The sequence below is a fragment of the Condylostylus longicornis genome, unplaced genomic scaffold (genome assembly GCF_029603195.1).
Source record: "Condylostylus longicornis isolate FDR11 unplaced genomic scaffold, ASM2960319v2 ptg000185l, whole genome shotgun sequence".
In the NCBI taxonomy this organism is placed as follows: domain Eukaryota; kingdom Metazoa; phylum Arthropoda; class Insecta; order Diptera; family Dolichopodidae; genus Condylostylus; species Condylostylus longicornis.
The window spans coordinates 17,710-38,560 of NW_026578153.1; the positions used below are offsets into that span (position 1 = coordinate 17,710).

The 20,851-nt window shown below is 30.2% G+C and overlaps 1 protein-coding gene across 10 annotated transcripts in view; it reads right to left on the reverse strand.

The window, feature by feature from the left end:
- The window catches only part of LOC129616356 (uncharacterized), an 85,954-nt gene that overhangs the window by 17,580 nt on the left and 47,523 nt on the right, over positions 1 to 20,851 (reverse strand). For all 10 annotated transcript variants that reach the window (XM_055531978.1, XM_055531984.1, XM_055531979.1 and 7 more), the window contains one exon: positions 9,085 to 9,224. In XM_055531978.1, coding sequence (XP_055387953.1) covers positions 9,085 to 9,224 — 140 coding nt within the window. The remainder of the gene's footprint in view (positions 1 to 9,084; positions 9,225 to 20,851) is intronic.

Consider the following 20,851-nt stretch of genomic DNA (forward strand, 5'->3'; position numbering starts at 1 on the left):
CGCTAATGGTAGAAAACATAATTGGTTTCTCTAATTTTTGTTCTGGGATATTTAAGCTGTTAGTGTGTATTATACTAATAATTGATCCCGTATCTATTAGACCCCTTATCTGTTTTTTAATTATTTTTAATAATGCTTTGGGGAGCCTATTTCCGGAGGCTTTAACTAAAATAAAGTTTTAGATTTAAAGATTGCATAGTTTATTCTAGGTCTTAACTGATTTTGTTCCTGATTATAATTTCTAAATTGCCCTGAATTGGTTCTTTGTCTGAATTATCCTGAGTTTTGGTTAAATGTCTATAATAACCGTCAGAGCCACTCCTTTCTCTTAACTGGTTTGTGTTTTGGGTAAAATTTCTGTTATTAAATTGATTTAAAACATAGTTTTGGTTATTATAATTTTGGTTACTGGTTTGGTAATTTCTATAATTAAATTGTCCCCTGTTATTTGAGGTATTTTGATTAATAAATGTTCTATTGATTATTTTTATTTCGCCTACTAGTTTTTTTTTTTAATTCTTCTTTAATAATATCATTCGCTTAATTCAATTGATTAGTTTTTAAGAGCTGGATATTCAGAAATATTCTTTATAAAACTACAACCAATGCCACCTATCATTCTTTTAATCGCTAATATTAGCATATGGTCTATTATTTCAGTTTTTCAATATGATCTATTATTTCAATATTAGTTTTCCCTGAATAATAATAAAATTCGTGGGCCTGACATCTTAAATTATCAAATTCAAATACCAATTCTACAATATTACTTACTCTTGACATAATACTCTTGACTAATAAATGGCTCTTAATGATATTTCTATCAGCTGAACTTTTGGTTTGTACTTGTTCTTCAAACGCTGTTTTATCTCGTTCCAGTTGCTTGTACCTTCGATGTCCAGAATTTCACTTTTAGCTTTCTCCAATATTATTTTTTTCGTTACATATGTTTCTTATTACTTGTTTGTAGATTGATGAACTTGGATCGATGACGATGATAATGTCTTCGATGTTCCTAATAAATGATTTGATAAAATATCCATCTTCTCCGTTGAAAGGTTTTAAATAGTGTACTTCCTTTCTAATGTAATCAAAAGATCTTTCTTTCCTTAAATGTGTGAGTTCATTCTCTTGTTGTACCAATACTTTCGTCATTGCTTCGTGTCGTTGTAAAGAACTCGTTTCAACTTGTACTTGTGCTTCTGTTTGAGATTTAGCCTGCTGTTCCTCTGGTTGAAGTAACAAAAATTGAGGTTCAATGGTGTTGGTTTGTTTGAACATATTTGAAGTGTCTTCACTGATTGTTCTTGTTTTTACACTATAAGGTTGAATTTCTTTATTTTTAAATTGTTTTGGCATAAGAGTTTTTTCTCTTCTTCCTTTTATTTAACTAATTTCGTTTCTACGTAAAAAAATGTTTTAATGTTACTTTGCTTCTTTTAGTTAAAAGTTTATTAAAGTCTAATAAGCGCTTATATTATTTTTTTTCGGTTCGATCTTTGAATTCTTATACTTTAGAAACGAATCCTACCGAATACGCCACTTTTATGTACGTAATCGAATTTAAACATAAAAAAATAATTTCTATATTTTTTCTTTAACTTTATTTATTTACTTTTATTTAATAATACAAAACACAATTCTAACCTTATTCACAACTAAAACGAGAAAAAAATAGAGTTGACCTTGTCAACTCTGTGATACCCGTACGAATTTGTTGTCCTTTGTGCGAATAAAGATGCCATAACTGACTATGGAGTTGCCGTTTATTAATTTATGAAAAATTTCAGTACAATGTGTTTTTCAAAATACTGTGTGTGCCAAACTACTGTTGAAGTTGTATGGCAACTACCAGAAAGAGCCAAGGAATTTTAACGAGTTTTGTCAAGCACATCGGCCCTACTAACATATTCGTTTATGTGAAATTTCAATACCGTAGCTTTTATAGTTTCTGAAATATAGCCAAATAACTTTTGAAGTTGAATGGCAGGTACCAGAAGGAGCCAAGTAATTTCAATGACTTTTTTCAGACACATTGGCCATATTAATATATTCGTTTTTGTGAAATTTCAATACCATAGCTTTAATAGTTTCTGAGAAGTAGCCAAATAAATTTTGAAGTTGTACGACAGCTACTAGAAGGAACCAAACAATTTCAACAACTTTTATCAAACACATTGGCCCTCCAAATATATTGGCTTGTGTGAAATTTTAATACCATAGCTTTAATAGTTTTTGAGATATAGTCAAATAACTTTTTAAGTTGTATGGCAGCTACCCGAACCGGTACCCCGATCATGTCCAATTTAAATAGGGTTCTGGCACTTAGTACAATAAATCATTTGTGAAAATTTGGTGAACTTAGCTCAATTAGTTTTTTGAGTTATCGTTGGGAAGGACGGACGGACGGACAGACAAAGCTAAATCAACTCAGAATTTGACGCTGATCAAAAACATACACTTGAGTCTAAGAAATATCTAAGACCGTTATTTCTTAGCGTTACAAACGGTAAGGCAAATTTAATATACGCCTTTAATATGCCTTTTCACGAATTCTTTACATTTTAAACGATTTACTCTAATATTAATGGCTTTCTATTTTGCAATTTGAGAAGCTGCCAATCTTGGATTCACTTTTATACTTTTGACTATATCGCATTTCTCTTTAGGCGTCAATTTAGATGGGCGACCAGAACGGGGCTTAGAGACTAGAGTCCTTAAAATTATTTATTACTTTTTTTATAGAAGAGTGGTTCTCTTTATGATATTGTCTATTTCTGGAAAATTTTTACCCTCTTTCCAGAAACTTAGTATAATTTCCTCTTCTCTTACGGATATTTCTTTTATTTTTAAGCTTATGTTAAAAATTTTTGAATTATTTTCAACAGCCAATTTCAAAAATTAGTTTGGCGCAGTATTTCTGACTTTAAACCAAAGTTATGTAACATTTAGTTTTTACAAACTCAACTGAAAATACATTTCAGGGAACTCTTTTCTGAGAATCAGATACTGTACGCAGACCTTTTCTGCTAGTTTTTCAAAAGAAATTTTGTTCCTGTTTGTTTTTTTGTTATTGTTTATTTTTTAAAATGAAATGTTATATTTTGAGTTGTTAAATTTTATAAAAATCATTAAAAAAAATTGAAACTTATAAACAATATAGTTAATCCTTTTTTAATGCAAAATATACATTATCATCTTCTGGAATACTTTTTTTACTAATGTAGTCAATATACAATGTGATTGGTTATGTGCTGACCACAGACTTTTTTTTGTTATTGTACACAACCTTAAAAAGAAAATGAAGTTCTGTTTTTTTTTTAATTTTATTTTTACATACATTTTATTTTTAATTTGTTTTTGAATTGTACTTTTTTTTTTGGAAATGCATTTAATTTTCATTGAAATGTCACTTGCCACTATTTTTTGTAATTTATATGTATATTACCTGAAGATAAAAATGTCTGTGATTATTTTCTACTAAAATTTTTTTTTGTTTTTTTACTTCTTATTAACTCTAAAAATACTTTTGATTTTTAGTTAAACTTTTAAGTTTAAATATTGACAATTAATTTTTTTTATACTTATTTTGTATATGAGAAGAAGAGAATAAAAAATTTTTCGTCATTCAGTTCGACCTATGGTTACTTACTATATCTATATTATATTATACAAACAAAATCCGATGGCTCAAACAGCGATTATTTTCGCTTAGATTCTATATCTTCGGAAGAATAACATAGAAAAAGAAACCGAAAAAAAAAAATTCTGAATTCTGCGAACATTTTAGGTACATATATCAATATCATACTATAAATTGTATACAGATTTGTTGCAGAACTTTTTTATTTTTGTGTTATGTTTATTTCCTTATAAACTCAATAAGCCTGTTGCGCAGCACAGCGGCTATAACATTTGTTTCTGTATAATTTATTCTTAATATTATTGTTTTGTTAATCATTTTCTGCAAAATGAATAAATCAATAAAGAAATATAATTCGTGCATGTAAATATAATTCATGAATCATATAAACGCATATGAAATGAAATAACACTCAACAAGTAAAAACGTTTAAGTCGGTATAAACCGATTGAATTATACCCTGCACCTTTCGTTATTGTGTAGCAATTATTTAAACCTCTAAAATCATTCTATAGAAACTTCACGGACATGTCTGACCTATAATTGGACATCCGACTGCCAAGTTTCATGAATCTTACTTTATTATTTTTCCAAATATTTAAAATAAGCTTTTGGAGTTGTATAGCAAGTACCCGAACCTGTCAAGCAATTTCACTAAAACTTCACAAATATATCTGATCTATTATCGGACACACAACTGCAGAGTTTCATGAATCTGACTTTATTATTTTTCCAAATATGTAAAATAAGCTTTTGGAGTTTTATGGCAAGTACCTGAACCTGACAAGCAATTCCATCAAAACTTCACAAATATATCTGATCTATAATCGGACACACAACTACCAAGATTCATGAATCTGACTTTATTATTTTTCCAAATATTAAGAATAAGCTTTTAGACTTGTATGGGAGCTACTCGAACCTGCCAAGAAATCGCACCAAAACTTTAGAAATATGTCGGAACTATAATTGGACACATGACTGCTAAGTTTCATGAATCTGACTTTATTATTTTGCCGAATATAAAAAATTTGCTGTTGAAGTTGTATGGCAGCCACACGAACCGGTACAGCTATCCCATTATAATTTTTAGAGCATGTGTAGAATATAATTGGACACATTTATACAAAATTTTATATTTATACCTTTATTAGTTTTTGAAATATTTAAAATAAACTCTTTGAGTTGCATGGCAGCTACCCGAACCCGTTGTCCGAATTAGTCCAATAACAATAGGGCTCGTCCTTGGCACAAAAGAAAAAACTTGTGAAAGTTTGGTGTCGATTGCATTATTCGTTTTTGAGTTATCGTGCGATCGGACGGACGGACGGACGGACGGACGGACGGACGGACAGACGGACATGTCTAAATCGACGCAGAATTTTACGCTGAGCAAAAATATATATATATGTCCATACCGCAGATGACTCCTTCAAGTAGTTACAAACTCCATACCAAAGTTAATATACCCTTCACGAAGTGCAGGGTATAAAAAAGGTTTTATGTATTTTTTTACTCATCAACGTAAGTAGCCAAAAAAGTGTTTATGCATTTATATTATGTTATAATAGAAAACAACGTATATGTAAATGTGCACATATGTATATAATATTTAGGGTTCAATTTGTTACATCCGCGGTGCGATGATCGACACATCCAATATAATGTAAATATAAAGTAAATAAAATAAAAAATAAGGGCAAAGTTTACACTTTTGTGCATATATAGAGAGGAAATCATCCTATTTCCGTGAAATTTAATGGTGATTTTTAAAAATGGTGAACAAAACTGGTGAACATACTTAAAAAACCAATATGCGTTGAGTCATTGCTGAACATACGAATAACTAACGCAACTACAAGTAACGCAGAGATGAATTTGATTTCTCCGGAAAAAAGGCTAAAATTTTATCTAGATACCTATTATATCGCATTCATATCGCATAAAATGTATACCGATTTTCTGCACAACTTGTTAATTTTCGTGTTATTTTCATATTTTCATAAGTTGAATAATAATGCACCATCAGCGATTACATATGGACATAACCTTTTTACCGACAATAGGTAGGTTATGTGATGGCAACAAATTTTGCATATCGAGTTTTCGGTGGGAACGTACTTCTCCATAGTAGGGAAGTGTAAATAAACTATTTTTAACAACCTGTCGGTCTGTCTTTTGGTATTATATCAGGCCTCGGGAACTGCACTTTTTAGCGGGCCTGTTTTACATTTTTGAACATTTTGAAGAAAATATTCAACCGATTTACTTGAAATTTTATATATAAGCTCAACTCGACAGTCCGCAAAAATTCGTATGTTTTGGAAGAAATCAGGCATCGGCAACTAGACGTTTACTACGGGCCAAATATACATTTTTGTGTATATAAAGAGAAATAATCAACCCATTTCATTGAAATTTAATATATGAACTCCTTGTATTAAAACAATGAACATATAACTTTTTTGGAAAGATCAGGGCTCGAGAACTGATTTGCGGGCCGATTTTACATTTTTCACCATATCCACAGAACAAATTGATGGAATTTCTTGAAATTTGATATTTGAGTTCTGGTTGTTACCGAAACTAACTGGCGAGCATTTCAGGAAATTCGGGTAGCACAAAGCGAAACTCTACTAAGAGCCAAATTTACATTTTTCTAAGTATGTTAACTATAAGCTTACTAATGTCCTAAAAATTGGAAAGAAGTATTTAACAGACATTTTTATAATATTCTGTAACACTTTCATTTAACTAGACAATACACAATGCGGTCGGTTATTTGCTGACCACATCAGATTTTTTATAATGTAACTATACATTTTGTGCAATCCGTGGTTGAACTCGCATTTGCAATCTACATTTAATCAGCAAAGAAATTTAATACTCAAAGAAGAACACTAATACATCGAGCTTTCAGTGGGAATGCACTTCTCCATGTTAGAGAAGTGTAAATAAATTATTTTTAGCAACCTATCGGTCTGTCGGGTTGTGTGTGCATGCGTGTATTTCGAGTTCGGCTCAACCGATTTTGATGAAATTTTATAAATTTTTTGGAAAATTTAATATTTAATTAACAAAATAACGCATTTTTTTTAAAAATAACTCTATGTTGTGATATCGTTTTTATTTGTTTACTCAAAAATTTTGTTTACGATATTTATTTATTTGTTGTCATAACGATCTTTTAAACCAATACACTTCATAACGCAAGCCCACCCTCAATATAGTGGTGCTACCATACTAACGGAGCTTAATTGATAACGAATCAGTCAAACTTGCCATTATGTTGGGCCTTTGTTACGGGTGACGAATTCTTTTCACAATTCTCGTTTGAAAAATTAGTAACAAGGAAAACAAAGACCATAAAAAAAAGATGGAAGAAGATATAGCAACTTGTATATGCATTGAACACACCAACCCATTATTGTCGGCAGAGGTCACAAATAATGGGAGCTAGCCTCCTAGAGTTATCGCATGAACTAGACTTAACTGCCTGAAGACAAATAACTTCTTTAAGAGAAGGGAGGATGAAGGTGCATCCATCGATGCCATACAGAATGTAAATACATCCACCAAAGCTTTCGATAACATGCGCTGATTGCAAAAATTGAAACTAGCCATGTGAATAAGTCTCAATTTGCTCAGAAACTTCGTTGAACGAAATAATCTGAGTGACGAAAGTATTTTCCGCCGACCAAGTATGTCAGCACCGAAAATGATGTAAGTCAGCACCGCTCATAGTTATTGGATATAACTGATATTTTACTTTAGTCACTTTATTATTGATACTAAAATAACTATTACTTAACTAATATTATTATTAATTACTAATAATATAGAATATAGATTAACTAATAATATAGAATATAACCAAATCCTTGGAATATAGCGACTAGACCCGATAGTGATTGTGGTTAGATTTTTTGATGGATTTTAAATTGTTACGGATTAGGTTCGCGACAGGAGTGTCCAAAGGGGGAAAGCATTTTTCTGACCTAAGGGCAAGAGTCAGAAGGCTCTTTAAGAGGGCGAAAAAACGAACGTGTGATAGTTGACAGTGTTATTCTCGAGCGGTAAATGAGTCGTCTCGTAAAAGAATCCCGCAGAAAGAATACATGGACAATGGTTCCCAAAGGAGCCATTTAACACTGTGTGCTTCTTTGTAAGACCAGATAGTACTTATACAGAAAGTAAGGAGGAAACGTTGTAGCTTTCGGTGAAGCTACACTTTCATGGTTCTGCAATCGCATTTTCGTCTGACAATGCCCGTTGTTCGGCAGGTCGAAGTTTTCAAGGGAGAAGTTTGTGGCTTTCGTTCCGGAGGCCAATAGGGAAACGGGTGTCGTCATTTAATTTTTAAGGCTCTCAAAAGATTGTAAAGTGGAATATAAGAGATATGTCCAATAATATGCATTCATTTCAAGCTTCGGTATTCCTCAGGGCAAATCAACCGAATGCTCTACTGAATCTTACTGCACTTGGGGTTTTCGTGAATATGGCGCATTCAACAAAAACGGAATTAGACAATAATGAATAAAATTTCATCTTACGACAATATAAATTAAGCAAATAAACAACCTTTTTTCCTAAAACAAAAACCAAGAAATCATCTTTCGGTAACTAACAGAAGACCACGTTATTAATAAAATATGAGAAGTGTATGGGTTAAAGTATGTTTAAATATAACATGATTATATGAATGACTGGTAGCTTCTCAAAGTACTTTTTCGAATTAACCCAAATCGAACGGGGCTCTTGCAATAATTACTGTTAACAATCTTTGGAAACTTGATTACTCTACCGATTTTAAGTTATTACTAGGACAAACGGATTGACATACATAGCTAAATCACTCAGTCTACGTTGAGTGGTGGTATATATATTTTCACACGAATATTTTTCAGATTTATAATATTCTTCGAATATTTGTCCATACTTATAGAAAAAACAGAGAAAAACTAAGGGAAATTGTTTTGTTCTCTTTTAAAGGATATTCTTTCTTGATAGTTCTAAATAATAATTTCTTAAAAAATTTTTTACGTTCTATAATTTCAAGTAATCTCATTGTCATCTATCAGAAAAATTTAAAACATAGCATTACAAAGTGCAAAAAAGGTACCAGATTTTTCCAGTAGCTCGAAAATGAGTAAATCGACACCCCCTCCTAAAATTGATCTTCGTGAAATTGATTAAAGAATAATCATTGAAATTATGCAAACACACTGTACATATATGTACATATTTTTTACCTAAACAAAAATATTTAATAAAATAGTTGAATATTTTAAGCATTTAGAATATTTTGGTATAAAACTTCTTTAAGATCCTGTGTAATCTAAAAGACATATGTGTAATGTATGCACATACTTCAAACGTTACGATAAACCACGATATATGACTACCTTAACAAAATTATACTTCTTAATAGGAATACTCACCGCATGGCCTTAATGTCCGGCGTATCGCTTGGAAGCCCTTTGTTGTTCATAGGGTTCATAGAAATTTTACTTTTACTAAAATATATGCCAATTATAGTTCTCACAGTTTTTAGATTGTTGAATAGAACAGCAAACTCGATCTACAGTTTTGAAGGAACATGAAAAAAAAAATTTAAAAAGTTAAGTGTATTTTTTAGTATATTAACAAAACACATTATTAAATTATTGAAATAAAAGAGGAATTTAAAGTTCATTGTAAGCTAAATCTAATTAAAACATTTGTTGAGAAAAATTAAAAAAGTCTATAAGATAAATGTTTTCAATGTTTGTTGCGTCTTGATTTTTGTTGATTTTAAAACTTTATTTTGAAGCTATTAACGCTTCAAACTACAATTTTTTTCAAACTTTTTGCTTGTAATTATAGTAATATAGTAAATTATAGTAAATTAAATGTATTTTATAGGTTCAGTATTGGGTAGAACTAGTATCATGTCATTTGAGGTATCCGGACTATTTTATCTTTGCTTTTTATTGACACTAGGTAGAAAATCCTTTTTCAAATATGGTCTATAGGTAAGTAGTAGAAAAGGGATTCAGAAGTAAAATCTCACGTGTAAATAACCCTGGAATATTATATACTCGTATATTTCACATTCAACCAAAATCCTGGTAAATTTTTTAAATTAAATTCTGCAGTTTTATGAAGTTTTAGAGATCTTGAATATTTTGAACAAAATGGAAAACTACTTAAAAATTTTACTTCAAAATGAGAAGTTATTACAAAAGTTATAAAATTTTACATTTTATGATTTTATTAAAATTTTTAATTAATAAAAAAATCGTTTATAAATATTTATGTTACTCTATAGTGCTTCAGTACTTAAAAACATATGGAATCGTTATTGATTCAAATCAATAAGTTCGACTTCAAAAAATAATGTTTATTGACTTCAAATTAATAGCAAAATATATGAATTTCATTTTTCAAAAAATATAAATGTCAAAGCTGTTTTGACACATTCTTTGGCCTTCTTTCTGAAAATCTTTATTTTTTGTCAACGAGTGGATTAGTTGGTCTCACCTACATAGCGTCTTGGAGGCCGACTCCAACAGTTTAAAACAATGGTTTTTAGTAGGTTTTTTTTCTACAGGTGTAGCTCTTTTTCGAGCTAGAGCCTGTAGACAAAAAAGCTACTAGATTTTTTCCGTATATAAAAAAACGCTTATTAGTTCGAAACCATGTGGCATAGAATAACCATCGACTTGTTTTTCAGGCCATTGATTGCTCATGGTTCCGAAGTAATGAGCTTTCATTTGTATGTAGGAAAAATCTGATCCTTTTTTTTTCAACAAACTGTAGCTAGAAAACGAGTGTATCTGCTCATATATAAGCATTTGTGTATCTACATATCGCCGTCTGAGTGCTATTTTGATTAATACGCCACTTTCGAAATTTCTGACTTAAGACCACTTTCATAGGTTTTCGAAGATGATCTTTCAGTATATGTAATCAGATTTTCGCTATCTCATTTAGTTTCGTAGATACGCCGATGTCATTTTAATCCACCGCCACTTAAAATTCGATTTGGGATGCATTTTGATCCATATACAAAATCGTTGGCTTATGGAACAAATTTTCATATAAGTTTTTTAAAAAATTTATGAGTGCTTTTTTGCTATTTTTGAAAAATTACTTTAAATGCAATAGAAATTTTACTTTTTTACCAAAATTTTATTATTTCTCATCTTATTTTATTACTGTTATATGTATTAACTTATTATTCCTTAGCAAGTAAACTTTAAACATTTTATGAGACTATAAAGAAAATTAGTCTTAAATTTATGTTAAATGAAACATTTCAAATTATTAATTTTTTTCAAACTTACTTTTTTAAACTGAAAAATTTTGGGCAAGATAAGGAAACAAAATTTTTCTATTTAAAATAAGCTTCCTGAACATCTGATTAAAAATGAAACCTCAAAAAAATTTTAAAATAACACCCAAAATTTTCTAGTAAAATAAAGTTTCCAACAACCCCTAGTTTTTAAAAAATTCTTACATTTAGTATTTAAGTTCTGTTTATTAGCGGGAGGTAACATTCTCTCTTAAAATTTGAAATACGTTTTTAGTGAATTTTTTAAGCACTTTCACAAGAAAATTTGGAAAGAAATGTTTACTAGCTTCACTCTGTCCATCCCTCCGTCTGACTGTCCGTGTGTCTACTTACAAATTTCTGCGTCCTTTGCCATAGAAAGCTGAAATTTTATTCGACATTAGATCTTTGCTAAAAGCTTATTTCTGTAGAAGAAAATCGCCTTCCCACTCTAAAAGTTCTAAAAGTGTCATATTTTTACTATTTATTGTAACGAAACGATAAAGATTTTTCAATTTCCCCAATCGCAGAAAAATAACGACATCTGATGAAAAATATGAATGCGGAAGACACAGTGGCTCTTACAATTAATCTAAGATAAGTTTTTATCACATTTTTTCTCAGCTATTAAAACACTAATAAGACCTCGAGCTTCGTTAGAGGAAAATTTTTTTCCGCCCCCAATTTTTCAACCCGAAATTTTTAAAATCTGAATTTTTTATATGATCTATTCCATTTTGTGTATAGTATGCCGCTGCAGAAGAAGTCACCCACTATATTTCTGCGTTTTTAAAATTCGAAAAATGCTTATGGTTGCACTGCAATAAATAGTTAAAAAATAGTTAAGAAGAAGTCACCCACTATATTTCTGCGTTTTTATAATTCGAAAAATGCTTGTGATTGCACTGCAATAAATAGTTAAAAAATAGTTAAAAATGCCGTTTTAAGGATTTTAGGGGATAAAACTTTAAGAGGGGGAAAATAGGTAAAAATTTTGTTCTACAGAAATAGGTTCCTAGTAAAGATCTTCATAAAATTTCAGCTTTCTTTCTTCAAGGGTATAGAAGTTTTGTAAACATGTCCACGGACGGACGGACGGACAAAGTGACATGTTTACATGGTCGGAAGGACGGCACTTTTTTAAAATTTTTTTTTGGGAAAGTGTGAAAAAGTAATGAAATTTCAAATTATTAAAAAAACTTCTATTTTCTATTTCCGGTTTTGCATGATGTGTTGTATGTTCGATACATTTATGTACTAATGTACATAGAAATAATCTGAAGTGGGTATTTGTTTGTTTTGTGATTAGAAATAATCTAAAGTGGGTATTATATGTACAAGTGTTGAATCTATATTATATTTTACAAGATTTTTCCAGTTCATGAACAGGTATACATATAATCTAATAAATAACAAAAACAAAAAAATGAAAATAGCAAAAGAGAATACTGGGTAGAAACATTACTCAATTGATTATACATACTGTAAAACAAAAACAAAAAATGAAAAGCGAAAAGCGAAAAGCGAAAGAGAATAAAAAAAGGGTAGTAATATTTTTTTTGTTTTTTTGCTTTACTACCATAAACAAAAATAAACAGCAAAAGGAAGCGAAATATTTTAAATGAGTTAAGTAAGAGTAAAATAATTTTTTGTTGTTGTATTTAACATGGAATGGAATTAAAAAAAATAAAACTAAAAATTGTGAGAGATATAAGAACACGAATAACGTTACGTTACGTACTAAGGCAATTATTCTTCGTGTGCTTGCGAAATTTCAATTGAGTAAGTAGCCAAGTCAGGTCTGTATAAAGAAAAGAGGCATTGATTTTTTATTAATTCACATTTACTTTGGTTTTAAAGTTTAGCGTAAAAGGTACTTTTCCTTTTAATTTTGTTCGGCATCAGTTCCCCATCCGTCTTGCATATGCCATGACTATAAATAAGTCCCAAGGGCAAACTTTTGAAAAGGTTGGCTTCTATCTCCCCCAGCCGTGCTTTTCGCATGGGCAATTATACACAGTATGTTCAAGAGCCATAGACTCCAATTCTTTAAAAATTCAAGTCAAAGATACGGTTCGTCAGGGAAAAATCGATGATGGAAATATTTTAACAGATAACGTTGTTTATAAGGAAATTTTTCGTTCTTAATTGTTAACTAATTCTTAAATTGAATTTTAATCATATCTATGTAATTAACAGTGACACATATTACATCTTAAAATTTATTAAATTAAAAATATTTCCATTACTTTTATTTATCATTAGTATTTAAACCAATATGATATTTATGCATATACAAGTATATACCTGCATATGTATGCCATAATATGTACAAATTTTTCTAAACTTATTTTAAAATTGATTGCCACAATCCTGTTTTTACAACAGATAATGCTGCTTATAAGCAAACCACAGGGGCCCCTAGTGCTCCTTCTATTTCTCAATCTTCAGAATTTTGTTTTCCATTTTTGTTAAAAAATGATGCTTTTAAGAACATAAAAAAAATGTTGCCTCTTGAAAAAAATTAATTATTCAAAGGAAAATGTAAAGTAGGACCCTGTGCAATTCCAAGCTATAAGTTTTAAACGGTTTTGAAAACGTAATTTAGAAAAATTTAGTCTGTCGCAATTAAATATTCTAAATAAAATAGTAAACCTTTAAAAAACGTAGATTTTATTTATTACGACGTAGATTTTATTTATTGTTGTGAATAGCTAAATATGATAAATATATGTATATCTAATAATTATAAATTTATATTCGTTTCCTTGATTATCAACTTCCGCCAAAAAGAAAATAAATAAAGTTGGGTCAAACCAATGGTTTGTATTGTAGCACTTTTCCCTTCAGCAAGTGAAAATTCTGCTTTTAAATACAGTCTATGTATACCTATCACACATTCTAAAAATTATTTTCATTCATATACAAAACTCTTTCTAGGATTGCATATATTTAGGATGATACATACATGCAGTCTTTGAAATAAAGCAAAAATTAATATAAAGAGGGGTTAACATAATGCTCGATTTTAAGGTTTAATTATGTGAGTTAAGAAAAATAATTATATTTTTTAATGTCATGGAATTTGCCGTTAGCTTTTTGTGTTTATAGAAATTTGAAAAAGCTTATGGTTTCGGAAATATAAGGTGTCAAAAATTCAAATTTTACAAATTTCAAGAGGCAATAACTTGAGAGGGGAAGGAGATAGAAAAAAATTTTCTTCTAACGAAATGAACTATTTATCAATGTCTAAAAGCCCATAAAATTTCAAGCTTCTACATGCTGGGGTCTAGAAAATAAACGACATCAAAAATTTGGAAAAAACGGACTTTAGATAACGGTAAATTTGAGCGGCCATTTTGTTTTTCTAAAGTTAACCTTTAGTATACCCCGGTAGGGGAAGCAAGCCACTGCCTTTCTGCGTTTACAAAATTTGAAAAATCCTTATGGTTTCATTGCACTAAATAGTTAAAGAATGGCATTTTTAGGGTTTCGGGGGGGTATAACTTCTAAAGGGGGGGAGATAGATAAAAATTTTGTTCTACGAAAATAAGTTTCTAGTAAAAATCTATATACGTGCAATATTTCAGCTTTCTATCTTCAAGGGTGTAGAAGTTTTGTAAACAGACACACGGACAGACGGACGGACGGACGGACGGACGGACGGACGGACGGACAGACGGACGGACGGACGGACGGACGGACGGACGGACAGAGTGAAACTAATACGCACTTTTTTTCAAAATTTTTTTGGAAAAGTGCTAAAAATGGAAAATACAGATGTCCCTCGATTTACGAGTATGTTAACCTCGTTATGTTTTTTCGGAATATGTCAGTCAAATTTTTGATACCAGTCTTCGTTATGTGTTACTCAGCTTCGATTTATGTTTTTTTTCAAGTCAAATTTTCACATCAACGTTTGTATTTAATTTATGTATAACGTATACAAAAGTTATATTTCAGGTAATTTTTTAAAGTTTAAATGGGAAATAGAGGTAAACACTGGGCTATAAAATTTAGCACAGCAAAAAGTATTTTTGAAGAATATGATTCTAATGATGATAGCGCACAATCTATAACTTCAAACGTATGGAAAGCTGATGTATACAACAAATTACATATGGATAAAAGAAAGACGGTTCAAAAACAGATTGTAGATTATTGTAGAGATGTAACAATGACAACTTTTGAACGTACTCGTAATTACTTATAATGTTTATTCAAAAAATTTAAAATATAGAACATATATTTCCAAAATAATATCTTTTTATAACGTTAAAAAACGTTTTAAATATTTTTTTCATTAACATTAGAATCCACACATAAATTTTTCAATGGGTATTATTTTCTAGTTTCGATATGTGTTGTTCTGATATATAGCGAAAAATTTCCCAAAAAACACTTAAATCGAGGAATTCCTGTATTATATTTTATTTTTACAAATGTGATCCTATAATTATACAATGAAAGCAAAAGTGATAAGTTCTTGACCATTAGATATATAACATTTGAATGCACAGAGTTGAACAATAATGCTATAGGATAAAAATTTTTGTGCATACATACATTTACTCAAATACTATTATTTAATTTAGTAAAAGTTGGAAGAATTTAACTTTAATTTTTAAAACAAAAAACATATGTGTTTTTGTCATATGAATAGTGTGTTTGGTCACATCACAGACATCCTTATGTAAGACTCCACAATACACAATTATTCATCTTGAGAATCATCATACTTTTGAATAAAATAGAAATGTTCATGGTGATTTGGAATCTTTGAAAAATTAAACAAGTAAAACCGTTTTAGTGGGTTTAAACCGATTGAATTACACCTGCACCTTTCATTGTTGTATAGGAATTACTCGAACCTGTGAAACCATTCTACAGAAACTTCACGGATATGTTTGACCCATAACTAGACATACGACTGCCAAGTTTCATGAATCTGGCTTTGTTATTTTTTCAAATATTTAAAATTAGCTTAACAAGTTATATAAAATATTAAAATTGGAGTTGTATGGCAAGTACCCGAACCCGTCAAGAGATTCAACCACAACTTCAAGAATATATCTGACCTATAATTGGACACACGTCGGCCAATTTTCATTAATCTGACTTTATTATTTTTCCGAATATAAAAAATTTGCTTTTGGAGTTGTATGGCAGCCACGCGAACCGATGCAGCCATCCCATTTAAATTTTTAGAGCATGTGTAGAATATAATTGGACACATGTACACAAAGTTTTATAATATTTATACCTTTATTAGTTTTTAAAAAATTTAAAATAAATTCTTTGAGTTGTATGGCAGCCACCCGAACCAGTTGCCTGAATTAGTCCCATTACAATAGGGTTCGACCTTAATACAAAAGAAACAACTTGCGAAAGTTTGGTGTCGGTTGCATTATTCGTTTTCGAGATCGGACGGACGGACATACCGCAGATGACTCCTTCAAGTAGTTACAAACTCCATACCAAAGTTAATATACCGTTCACGAAAAAATGATTGTACTTAACTATAAGTAAATAGAAGCTTTTTCATCGTGTCTTTCTTCAGCATTCAAAACGCAACACGTTTGAATACCGACAGGTTCATGTTTCCCATAATTGGTTCTGAGAAGGAACCATGAAAGATCAGTGGAACGAGACCTAAAGTTAGAGTTAATCGTAATTTTATTTGAAAATTTAAAAATGTCAACCTAGTTTCCGTTACAGTATAAATATCGCAGTCAAGAAGAGAAGAGTTAAACGGAACAGTGTTAGTTTTAGTCCTCAGTCCACGAATGAAATTGAGGGTATTTGGTTTCGAGATTTATGTCAGTATTATTATCATTATTATTATTTTTATTGTTATTATTATTATTAAAATTATTTTTGATTTTGTTATTACTCTTATTATTATTATTATTAACGACCGTATTGTGTATACAGGTAGGTTATTTGAAGACAACAAATTTTGCATATCGAGCTTTTGGTGGGAATGCAATTCTCCACGGTATGGAAGTGTAAATAAACTACTTTCAGGAACCTGTCGGTCTGTCGGTCTGTTTGTGCACACGTGTACCTCAAGTTCGGCAGAACCGATTTTGATGACATTTTATATGTAAGTTTATTTCGACCATGGCACGAATTGATCAACTTTTGGGATATATCAGGCCTCGGGAGCTGCAATTTTTAGCGGGTCTGTTTTACATTTTTGGCCATTTTGGAGGAAATATTCAACCGATTTACTTAAAATTTCGTATTAAGCTAAGCACAATTGTCCGCGAAACCTCATGACTTTTGAAAGAAATCAGGGGCCAGCAATTGGACTTTTACTACGGGCTAAATACAAATTTTTGCGTATGTAAAGAGAAATAATAAACCGATTTCATTGAAATTTAATATATAAATTCTTCTTTTAAGACTAAAAATTTTTAATATTATTATCATTGTTACTATTATTGTAGTTATAATTGTTATTATTATTATTAAAGTTATTTTTATTGTTACAATAAGTATTAGTACTGTTACTATTATTCTTATTATCTTTATTTTTTTATTATTGTAATTGTTATTATTATTATCATTGTTACTTTTATTATTACCGTTATTAACATTATTGTTAAAATTTTTCATTTTACATTTTTTAATACTGTTATTGTAGCCTTCAAATTCATTGTTACGGGAAAGAAGCTCCCAAGTATGCTTGCCTATGCGAGAAGAATCAGTGCGTTGGGAGTTGTCCATATTGTTAGCATTTTGGAAAAGAACCTGTTTCCTGTTCTTCTTATTATTAAGTGGGTTATTAAGTAGGGATTTAAGTTTAGAGTGCATTGAGGCATTAGCCAACATCAATACCAATGGAGTTATAATCCCTAAAATACTGAATCACCGCACCCAAACGCCAAAACTTATTACCAATTATGTCGTCAGCTATGCAAGAAGGTACAGTAACTTTGAAAGATTTATATTTGGACTTATATTTAAGTTATTTGGAGTGATATTAGCCATGGTTACATTGTCGCACTTGAATTTACTAATTAATAACAACTTAAGGCTACATACTGTCGTGGTTCGAGCATAGTGGTGAAGAGTTGAGGAAATCTAGCGGCTGATTACTTGAAAAGTCTGATGCAATTAGTGCAAGATTTTTCATTTGAGCAGTTAGTCTCAGCAGCGACGGACATATTGGAACTTGCAGGAGGCTCAGGACAGGTCAGTTCATTTTGCAAAGATGCATCTTTGCCAACTGTTGGCTTTAAAATAGCAGGCCACAGAGTAACTGTTGATCCCAGAAAAGACTCATAACGCCATGGTTCGTTGGTCTGACACCAGGCATCTTTCATGTTTAAACTTATATAAGTCTGGTTGAATTTATACGTGTCAAAAGATGTATCAAGGCTGGCATCTACCTTAACGCATACGTTGCGCAAGTTTATCATTGAGGGAAAACTCCAGTCTTTTGTATCTCTTCTAGATCTACTGATGATGCCTGCTCATTTCTGGGTAGTTCGCTTAAAGTGTAGTTGAGGGATTCGTAATCCTTGGCCATTTCATTGAACGATACCAAATTACTTTTAATTATGTTTATACATTTCGTGGCCAGTCCCATGTACTCATCCTTTTGCTTATTGAGGGATACGTTGATTTCTTTGAACATGTCGTCCAGTTTAGAATGATGGTCCATGCATCCCTCACACACAAAATATTGCGCCAGAAAAGAGGAGTACCACCCTCTAAGAGCATTTAAACAGATCCCATGAAATCTTTTGTTGCAAAATCCATTGTTTATTAGATACAAAAGACACGCCATATAAGATTGTTTGTTTTTTAATTAAACTCCTTTAAACCACCAAGATTTTGAAATTTAGCCTAAAATAGTATTGTATTTTGGTTAATCTAGCGCAATTTATTCGACCTAAAATTCCAACACTGGCAATGTAATACACATATCATTTTGTATTATACTATACATGTAGTCGAAAACAAATAAGTAAAAAGCGGTTAAGAGAAAAAATCCTATAAGTGAAATTTTTTTTCGGCCCAAAAGCTTTTTTTTGATTTTTGTTATAAAACTAAACGCTAAAGTGAAAAACGTATAAATGAATAAAATGATTTTCTTAAATAAATATTTTGCCCAAAAAGGAAAAATTTAATATAATTTAGAACGCAAGAGGGAATTGTTTTTTTTAAATACTTGCGCCTAATTTTTTTATTTTTTGTAAAATATGAAATGTCATCTAAAATGGCAAATGTGCTAACACTGTTATAAATAATATGTTACACCAAACGAAATTTGTTCGACATAATAAATTTTGAACTTCAGGAGCACGTTGTTTAAATAGAACAGGTTATTGGAAGAACAAAGAACAACATGGGATTCTTTAACATATGATCATCATTCTACAAATTGGATAAATAAGCAACTAAAGAAACACAATATTCGGACATCGCATACCAATAGTAAATACCAACTTAAGAACTTGTCAAATTCGGCTAAGGATAAATTGAAGAAACATGAAAGATACGGTGTGTACAAAATCGATTGCAATAATTGCGACAAATTTTATATAAGACAAACGAAGAGATCTGTTACAACAATACTTAAGGAACATTTAAGTGAACTAAAATGTGCAAGGAGAGTAGGATTTAACAGGAATTTCGATTCAATGGTTGCAAAACACATTTATGAAACAGATCACATAATTACAGAAGATAACTTAAAAGTATTAAGAGAGGTGAAAAGAAAACACAGGACAAACAAAGACTGCCTACTGAACAAGGACGAAGATAAATTCTTTAAAATAATTATTTGAGCAGTTTTAAGGATTAAAAGGGGTATAATTTTTGTTTGTAATTAATAATTAAAAGAAAAAAAAAACAAAGAAAAATTAAATTTTAGATTAGGTCAGGTAGAAAATTAGATTAAGTCAGGTATAATATTTCTAATTTTACTAGATTTTAATTTTATTGTTTGTTGTCTCAATTAGAAGAAAAGCAGCTTTGATGAAGTGCGTATGTATCGCATGAAATATATTAGCAAAAATAAAAAGTATTTTATTCTGAATAAAATGGAGTTTTTTTTCATACACCTAAAACAAAATTTATATTTTGAAAAAATTATCAACTATTGAAGAATTTTTTGAATTTTGAACTTCACTTTAAACAGCTGTTTAAAAAATGTCTTACGACAGAAAGAGTGAACAAATTTAAATGCAAAAGACAAAATTGAAATATTAAAAGAAATTGATGACGATTAGGAACTTGAACCTACAAATAATAAATTTACTGGACATAGGCTCCAGAAGATTTTCAATTGTATATTTTTTTTTTTTAAATCGTTGTAAATTTCGTGAGAAACCAATTTGATAGTTTAGTAGGGATTGAATTTAATCTTTCATTTTTCATGAATATAATGATGAAGAAATAGTGGATTAAGTGTTGACTAATAATGAACGAAATCAAGTTGATAAAACGTGTTGAAGTTACAAAAGAAACATTTTGTCCTCCCGTACTGCATAAAGAAGAAGTATATATGAAAAAAATAACAAAAGGCTAATATATGTACATATGTCGAATTAATTGAAAACGAAATTTAAAACGATTTAAAAAAAATAAAGTTGGGTCAAACCAATGGTTTGTATTGTAGCACTTTTCCTTTCAACAAGTACACTATTAAAATTATTTTCATTCATAAACAAAACTATTTATAATCGTTTATAGGGTAAACGATTTATGCAGTTTTTGAAGCAAAGCAAAAATTAATACCAAGAGCTCAATTTTAAGGGTTAATTGCGCGAGTTAGGAAAAATAATGATATTTTTCAACGTCATGGAATTTACCGTTAGATTTTTTCGTTTATAGAAATTTAAAAAACACGACTAGTTAGTTATATAGCTATTTTTTAC